The 9,336-nt window shown below is 44.5% G+C and overlaps 1 protein-coding gene across 1 annotated transcript; it reads left to right on the forward strand.

Annotated features, from left to right (window-relative positions):
* The first annotated feature begins 2,602 nt into the window (after positions 1-2,602).
* LOC136533857 (BRCT domain-containing protein At4g02110-like) lies at positions 2,603-9,016 on the forward strand. The gene is given in 11 exon segments (XM_066526379.1): positions 2,603-2,720; positions 2,827-2,916; positions 3,045-3,149; positions 3,532-3,633; positions 4,093-4,177; positions 4,623-4,689; positions 4,796-4,840; positions 4,998-7,757; positions 7,908-8,124; positions 8,236-8,627; positions 8,629-9,016. Coding segments are annotated over 11 exon segments (4,113 nt in total). The 5' UTR covers positions 2,603-2,624; the 3' UTR covers positions 8,783-9,016.
* The last annotated feature ends 320 nt before the right edge of the window (positions 9,017-9,336 follow it).

Consider the following 9,336-nt stretch of genomic DNA (forward strand, 5'->3'; position numbering starts at 1 on the left):
AGGATGGGAATTGTGGTCACGATCACCAAAATTAGAGATCTTTATTATATTTATTTATTTATAGATAGATCGATATATGCATGGCGAGGAATCTGCCTGTGCCTGTCAAACCACCAGCCAAACACACTCTAACGCGCCGTTCGCTGGTCTGAAACTTGACTGAAATTGGCTGAAAAATACTGTTCCGACTGAATTGTTGTGAGAGAAAAACATTATTCCGGTTGAAAAAAGAAGCCAAATATGAAGTAAAGCGAACATGGCCTGAATACTTAAAATCGGACAGTGCATATGGACGTTGTCACAACTTCGGGCTAGGAGCGAATCAAACCCAGTGTCTCTCTTGCCTCCACCTCGCGGTCCTCTGAGCAGCAGACCCAGATTAGTGTGACGCAGGGGAATACCGTTGATGGGCCTTCTCGCCCCATATATGTCTACTATACCTCCTTGAACTACAACCATAGTCAGGTCTTCTTCTTGAACTTTAAAACCATACATCTTACCCCTTAAACTCTTGGAACCATTCAATTACCTCGTTGCCCTAGGTTTGAAGTGTTTTTGAAGGTGCTTGTCCCTTGTTTAGCTAAAAAAACAGGCAAATACTTGACAAGGTTTGTAAACCAAAAAAAATGTCTATACACTTATGAATTTTATGAAAATGGGATACACCAAATCCAAATAAAATCTGCACATCCCAGGAAAGTATCTCTAGATGCTTAAAAATAGATTCAGCTATAGGAAAACAGAAAAACATATACAAAAATCTAGAGAATCCTAGAAATATTCTAGTTGGTGTATAAATGTGTTTCAAAAAAATTGCATTGTAAAATATATGAGATGCAACTAGAATGAATGCAACATACATTAATGCTAAATGCATTCATGCTATGCATTTTCTACTGGTTGCTTATTATGTCTTTTATCCTGATAAATTTTCACTGCTACAGAAAACTTTACCGAGACGGCCAAAAGTGCTTAACCGAGGCGGGCAAGCGAACCGCATTGGTCCAAAGGTCATGGTTAATTGTGGCCTTAACCTAGGCGGTTGGCCAACTGCCTCGGTTAATCGATTAACCAAGGCGGTCGGCATAAGACAACCACCTCGATTAACGCTATTAACGGAGGTGGTTGAGTTAAGTAGCCCGCCTCGGTTAATAACTTCACAAAATAAAAAAAGCCCACCGAGCCGGGTACCACGTGTCGCCGTTGCCCATGGTAGGATCCGCCGCCGGTGGACCGTTGGAGGTCGGATCTGGTGGTCGACGCACAAGGGACATGGAAGGGGGGTTGTGCTCGGAGGAGAGGGAGGGGCTGTCGTCCCGTGCTCGAAGGAGAGGGAGGGCCGTTGTCACCGGTGCTGGCCTCCCCGCGCGCCGCTGCTACGTGTGGTGCCCGCCACCGCCGGAGGGGGCTGGCCCACGCGCCTCCTCCTCCCCGCCAGCCGCCTCCACGCGGGAGAGGGAGGCGTGCGTGGAGGGATGGACCGGAGGGAGAGACCGACAAGAGAGGGACCGAAAAAGAGAGACGAGAGAGAGGGACGGACGAGAGAGAGGCACGAACGAGGGAGAGTTATTTCCGCTCCGCTGCACGCGTGTCGAGCCACAAGTGCCCACCAATGTGGAGTAGCACATGGATCATCCCAGCGCGCAGCACATTTGTGCTTTCTCATTGCGACCGACACGCGAGACCCACTCCCACTCCCACTCCCACTCCCGTTCCTGTGTGCCCACGCCTCGAGGTCTGAACGCAGTGCTGAATAACCAAGGCGGTTATTTGGAAGCGACCGCCTCGGTTAATGTTTATAGGCATTAACCGAGGTGGTTGTGTTATAATGCTAGCCTCAGTTAATAGGCATTAATCGATGCGGTTATATTATATTGCCCGCCTCGGTTAAGCATTAACCGAGGCAGTTGCTGGGCCGGCTGCCCTGCCACGAATAACCGAGGCAGGCGGCCATTTTGAAAACGCATCGCAAAAGTTTTTGTGTAGTAGAGTTTAAAACATGTTTATGCATCAATTAGAATGTTTTAGGAATTTTCTAGATTTTTTTAGATACCTTTTCCATTTCCCTGAAGTTAAATCTACTTTTTGCAAGCATATAGACATATTTTCATGAGCTCCAAAATATTTTATTTGGATTTGGCATATTCTAATCATTGAATTTTTTAAAAACTTAGAGATATTTTCTATGGTTTAAAACCTTATAAAGTATTTACCAAATATTTTAACCAACAAAAAATCACCTTCAAAACCACTCTAAACCTGGGTAGGAAGATGATTTGAATAATTTTTTTAGTAAAATGTCTGGTTTTGATACGGTAATCGTTCAAAGGAGATGGAATGAACATTTTCCTAATATCAAAACAAAGCCCAGCAATTCGCCAGTTCGTTCGCTGCGTGCGGCCCATCGCCCCCTCGTCCAATCCAACTAGTAGCCCGCGACTGAAGAAGACGCGCGCCGCGAAATCCAAATCTCAATTTCGAGCAGGGAGAGTGTCTTCCCTCCAAAATCCCCATCCCAGTCCCACCCTCTCGCTCTCTCCCTTCTCCCTCCATTTTCAAATCAATCACCGGCGAACCCAAACAAACCCTAGCCCCCAATCTCCGCTCCGGCCAGGGCCCTCGCCATGCCCCCGCACGGCCCCGAAGAAGACGCCGACGCGCACCTCTTCGCCGGCGTCCGCTTCGTGCTCCACGGCTTCGACCAGGTCTCCGCGTCCCAGGTGCGCGCTGCCCCCCCGAACCTCATCCGCTCCGCGGGCTCGCGCTCCGATACGCGTGCTGATCTCGTCCAGTTTGATTTGACGCGGGTTGATCCCGTTTTCGCAGTATCGCTTGGAGATAGAGCGGTGTGGCGGCGTCCACGTGGGAGGTTTGGACGGAGACTGCACCCACGTTATAGTTTCCAACACCTTATATGTCAGTCCAATTCTACTTCTAAATGCAACGCGATTGTGTTGTTTATTCGGTTGCTAGTTTGCTGATTTTTGTTTCGGTGCATTCATTCACATGTGCATCCTTTGATTAAAAAGTAAAAATAAATGCAGGATGATCCAGTGTGTGTGGCAGCGAGGAAGGCCGGGAAGAAGGTCGTCGTTGATCAGTGGGTGGAAGACAGCTTCGAACTCGGAGAATTGGCTGATGCAGATCGGGTCAGTCTCACTTCTCTACCTGCGTTCTATGCTACAGCTGTCCTAACCTTCAGGCTCTGTTTGGTTCCCAGGAATTTAGAGGAATTGGAAAGTAATCTGATAATGAAATGGGAAGCACTTTCTAGATATTGGTTTCAATTCATGGGATCTGAACAGGCCCTAGTGTTTTTCCTTCCAAACAATAAACTAGTGGTTTTAGGGGGTACCAGTAAGCATAAGTGTCCTTTCCCCATAAGAAAACAATGTATGCACACGTCTGTTCCATGTGGATTAGTGTTTGGGTGGAGGAGGACCTGTGTTTAGGGCTATCATATTCTAGTATGTTCTACTGATTAGTCTGAGGATGTGAAGGTCATTGTTTTTTTTTTAAAAAAATTGGCAGGTACTATATGCTCCAGTCAGAGATTTCAAAGGCATTCCGGGTTGCGATAAACTTCACATTTGCTTGACAGGGTACCAGAAGAATTGGCGTGATGACATAATGGTATGTATGGTAAACATTGCTGCATTGATCACCATTCCTCATGTCTCCGAGGGTAGAGCTCTAACAATTATTCCATGCTTCTATGCAAAAACAGTGCATGGTCAAGCTATTTTGTTATTCATTCTGTCACTAATTATTGATTTCTTTGACGAAGAGGTCATATGTTGGAAGCTTATTTTGTTGTTGTCTTTGCTATTGCACTTCTTTTTCTGTTGCTCTCTTAACATGCTTTACTAGTACAGCTAATCCTATTTACTAACACCAAACATCTTCCAAGTCAATATTCTCACCAAATGACACATGTTCACTGTGCTATAGCCTAAAGGAGTAGATTCACATGCGACAGATGCTTCTTGTATTTTCACTCCTTTCCTTGTTGGCACTAGATTGTTTATTGTCAGAATCAAGTCTGGATACCAAAATTTTTAGTTCTCATTATGAATCTGATACCAATTGTAGAAAATGGTTTCTTTGATGGGAGCAAACTTCTCCAAGTCTTTGGCAGCAAACATAATTACCCATCTCATTTGCTACAAATTTGAAGGTATTTCTTCATAGTTTTGTATACTACACTACTACTTTACCTTGAACTTTACTCTCTTAGTCTCCCTATGTTCTCTTATTAGTACATCTGTACATTTTAAACTTTAGAGGTTAGAAATCTAGAATGTATGTCTATCTATTCAATTCATTGACTTGGCAATTTTGAGGCTAATTTCCTGATTATTTTTGTCTCCCTTTTCTTTTAAAAGTGCTGACATGCTGCTTTATGAGGGCTACTGGTAGATACTTGCATTGGCAATAAAATCTGATATTTGTTTCTTGCCTTTGGTTAGGCTTAATTTCAACAAGAATGCAATAATTAACCTAAGATTCCTCTGAATGTTCTCTTGAAAAGTTTGAACTGGAAAATTCTGCTACTTTCAATCAGCTGTAGTATTTTCTGAATGCCATTTATTGATCATTTTTTTCCCTTTGAACTATGCTAGGTGATAAATACGAACTTGCTAAACAGGTGAATATAAAGCTTGTCAATCACCGGTGGCTGGAAGAATGGTATATGCATTTAAGATTGAACCAACCTACCCCCAAAAATAGCTGTTGTACTTTTAAAAAAAAATTGTGCTGAACTGCTGAAGTATTGTATATGTTATTGCCGCAGCTTAAAGGCATGGGAAATCCTTCCGGTTGATCATTATACGAAAAGGTAAGTATACCATAATAATATCTTTTTCTTTTGATGTTTTCTGTTTTACATATCTTTCAATATCCTTAGGATCATCTCGTGTTTATATGCCAGTAACATTAATATAGTATAATAGTATATGTAATGTAATCTAACTCTGGTAATTTGTTTCATTCAGTGGTTGGGAAGTAGAGATAATGGAAGCACAAGCTAAGGACTCTGAAGATGAAGCAGAAGATGCTGGTAGAGGCTCATCAAGTAGCAGACATATTGGCAGAGGGACACCTATTAGAGAGATCAGATCCAAATCTCATGTTGATTCTGCTGTCCATGCACCCAGTGGAGGTCCTACTATCTCTGCTAGCAATGTAGTGGGTGCTACAGGAAAACACTTGGGCACTCCAGAACAGATTATGAAAGCAGACGACGCGAGCACGAAATCACCTGACATCAGAGCTGACTCAGGAAGTGCCCCTGACACAAAGTGTGCTGCAACATCTGTTGATCATGGTGCCATTACCCACTCTCGCATTTACCACAGTGAGAATGATGAGGCTCCTGCAGATCAGGCCAGTAGGGATGAAGCTAAAGACGATCACAGAAGGGAACTTGACACCAGGGCTAGTACCCTTAATACTCCCAGTGTACATAAAAGCATTGCACTCACTATTCCAGCGGACAACATAGAGAACACTGACGGGAACTGTTTCCATGGTTCCAGTCAGATCAATGTCAACAATGATCTTCAGTCAATCTCTTCTGAAGAAAATTTCTCCAAGAAAATATTACACTCAAAAGACTTGAGCAGAAAGGTAGATCAGAAGGACGATGGGCATGTACCTGATCCCAAACCCAACATTTCTCAGTCATCAGTTGAAGAAAACCTAAACACGTGTGGGTTTAATCCAAGATTAGAAGGCAATTCAGCATCAAGAAATGACCAAACCTTTGGCTATTCTAGAAGGCGATCTTCAAAATCAGTATCACCTAAAGTGACGAAGCATGTTGATAGATCTGGCGGTGGACTTGCTCATAGGAGGAAAAGCATTCTTTCTTCAGTCAATTCAAAGGCGCCGAATGAAGCCCCAGACTCGGGGAGTGGAATATCAAGTAGTCCTTTTTCAGGCAAGGAAAGTGCATTGGAAGCAGCTGCTTCTAATGTGGGTAGAAGCCCTACCGAATCTACTAAAGTTGATGGTCATGTAAACAGTGGTCCAACTATGAATTCAACAGAGAAGCAGATGTCTGGATGTAAAGGCCACCTGTTAAGTTATAGGAGAACATCTTTGAAGCGTGTAAGCTCTGCTGAAGTGGAAAAACTTCCTGAAAATTCTGCTAACGATAAGAATATGGGGGCACCTGATGTAGTAAAGACACCAGCACTGCACGAGGCAACAACTGAGGAGCGCTGTAACATATCCCCTTCTGTCAGTTCTGAAGTTAGAAAAGAAAGTTTAGGTGTTCACCAGAATAGGGACGCTGAGATGACTGATGCTCAGCGGGTAAGCAAAATTGAAGCTGCAGCTCCTTGCTCAAAACCTGATAAAGAGGTTTCTTGTCAGAACTTGGGAGAAGATCCTAAAGATGTCCCAGTTAACAAGATCACTGATGAACATGGAACATTTCCCTCGAAAGTATCAACTTCCAGAGTGAGGAAGGCTGGTTCCAAGCGGTCTCGCAATGCTGACAGTAAAGCTGCTGGTGAATTCGTAAATAGTAAAAGTGAGGTTGCACCTTCGAAGCCCAATCATGATAAAGTTTCTTCTCATGAAAACGTGGAGGCACAACAGAGAGAAGGGTGTTGTAGTCCAAATGCTGCCGAAAATACACCATCATCTCTTGCAGAAGCCCTGAACACCAAATCAAGGAATGAAGTTCTAACCAGCTCTCACGGTCCCAATCGCAAGACAAGCGAATCACTAGTGGCTTCCAAGGCAGAGTCTGTTAATATGACTCTGCAGAGGAACAAGAAGGGGAACCGCAGAAAGCTTTCAAACACTTCAAGTGCAGATGAAAATCAAAGAAGTTCATCTCGGACGGTACCAAATTCCAAATCAAGTAATTTGGTTGCAAAGGGATCTCGGACTGCTGATGTCAATATATCTGACTCACCAACTGTTGATGATGAAACTGAGACATTGCCATCAAACTCGAGTTTTAATGAGGCAGTTCCTCCAGGAAATGGTGATGAAAACTATAAAAGGCTTTCAAGCAGTGCAAGCGCAGATGACCCTGAAACATGTGCAGCAAATAAAGTACCAAACAATAGAATCCGTAAGGTTGTAGCCAAGAGGAAACTATCTGCTGTCCAAAACCACAAATCTGGTAGTGAGCCTTGCAAGACTGCGAAGGTATTGGTATCTGAAGATAAAGTTGTCTCACCAGCGAGAGTTGTACAGAGTTCTAGAAATGCTAACAAGGTAACAGTGGATAAAGACCTGCAGAACACCAATGAGGGTAGGACGAATGATACAGTTGGATCATTTTGCAAAGATGCCACGGAAGAGAGGTCAAAAGACATGCAGAGTTCTAAAACTAGAAGCAACAGAAGACAAAAGGTTGCAGATTTAGTGGATGGTTCGACAGACCATGACAAGGAGAACATACCAGTCAGTAGTAATTTTACTTCCAATACAAAATGTGGAAAGAACAGCAAGAGTTCCAAATCCATCACAAAGGCATTACAAAGTAGCAAAGCTGTGCTTGATGAGAACAGTATGATCAAAAGAAATGATTATGGAACCTTGAATGTGCCAGAACCAACATGGTTTATTTTAAGTGGACATCGCCTGCTGAGAAAAGAGTATAGGACTATACTTAGACGCTTGAGAGGCAGAGTTTGCAGGGATTCACATCACTGGTCTTTTCAAGCAACACATCTTGTCACCACTGAGCTGCGCAGAACTGAAAAATTCTTCGCAGCTGCTGCGGCTGGCAGGTAACACCATTTGTCTTAGATAGTTACTATGACTCTGTAGTAGGTTGCCTTTAATCAATTTCCACTCTGTGTTTAAATGTTGTATAATCACTCTTCCTTTTTCTGTTCTGATGGAATCTGAATGTGAGTTTCCTTTATTGCTAAAAAAAGGTGGATACTGAAGCCTGATTACTTGACTGCTTGCAATGAGGCTGGCAAGTTCTTAGAGGAAGAGCCATTTGAGTGGCACGGTCAAGGCCTGAACATCGGTGATACAATCAGCTTGGATGCTCCAAGGAAGTGGCGCCAGCTGAAGCAGCGTACTGGCTATGGCGCTTTCTATGGGATGCAGGTCATTATATATGGGGAATGCATTGCTCCAACACTGGTAAGTCTAATCGGGCAAGTTCTGGTTTTTATCCATTCGTTATCTGTGTTTGGAAACAGCGACATGTTTTCATTGCCATCTGATTGAGATTTCCTCTTTCTGTCGTGCCAGGACACGCTAAAGCGCACGATCAGATCTGGTGATGGCACCATCTTAGCAACCTCCCCACCTTACACCCGGTTCTTGAAGTCCAGTGTCGACTTCGCGGTTGTATCCGCGGGCATGCCAAGCGTGGACGCGTGGGTGCAGGAATTCATGCGGCACAACATCCCATGCATCAGCGCAGATTATCTGGTGGAGTATGTGTGCAAGCCCGGGCACCCCTTGAGCAAGCACGTCCTCTTCAACATGCACGATCTGGCAGAGAGGTCACTGCAGAAGCTCCTGAAGAACCAGGAAGATGCTATTGCTATGGATGCCGAACCCAAGAGCTGTTCTGCCTGTGGATCAAACAACCGGGAAAGGCTGATGCTCATGTGCGGGGGCGGTGTAAGGGAATCAGGCCGGCTGTGGGGTCCGGGTGCACGCCGATTGCTGCAACCCTCCCGTGGAAGGCTGTGGTGGTGGTGACTGGCTGTGCGACAGGTGCGACCAGCAGAAATCTGCAAAGAAGGCTAAGAAGACCGCTGCTAAATCAAGGGTGCTGAAACAAAGATGATTCTGGTTAGGCCCGTGCAAGCAATGCAAAGGTCGTCTCCCTCGCTCCCAAGGGTGCTATTGCTAAGGTAACGACGCCAGCGGGGTGCTCTTGCTCTATAGTACAAGTTGATGACAATAGCTCGTTGCCTTTGAAAAATTAAAAGCACCGTGCATGTGATGTGATGAAAAGATGAAAGCGAAAAGCTGGCAAAACCTTGCAGTCGTCTTTTTTTTTTCGTGTCGTGTTGTACAATACTCCTACATACAAAGTGATTGGGGGCAGACATGTATGGCCTTTAATTTGGTGCTAATAAATATTTATGTAACAGAAAAGATATAGGGCACCCATGTGTTTTTGGGTTTGTTGGCACACAAATTTTGTCTGTTCGATTGGCTTCAAGATTTGTGCGCCTGGTTTGGTTGTAACTGGGTCTGGGCCGCACCTAAAGATGGCAACGGGTACAAAATACCCACATGCCCGCGGGCAATCGACCCGTTGGGCAAGGATACGGGTGCGTGAGTCTGCCCGCGGGCATGGATACGGGTACGTCCCTAAACCCGACGGATATTAGC

Source organism: Miscanthus floridulus, unplaced genomic scaffold, assembly GCF_019320115.1.
Source record: "Miscanthus floridulus cultivar M001 unplaced genomic scaffold, ASM1932011v1 os_1265_1_2, whole genome shotgun sequence".
NCBI classification, from domain to species: domain Eukaryota; kingdom Viridiplantae; phylum Streptophyta; class Magnoliopsida; order Poales; family Poaceae; genus Miscanthus; species Miscanthus floridulus.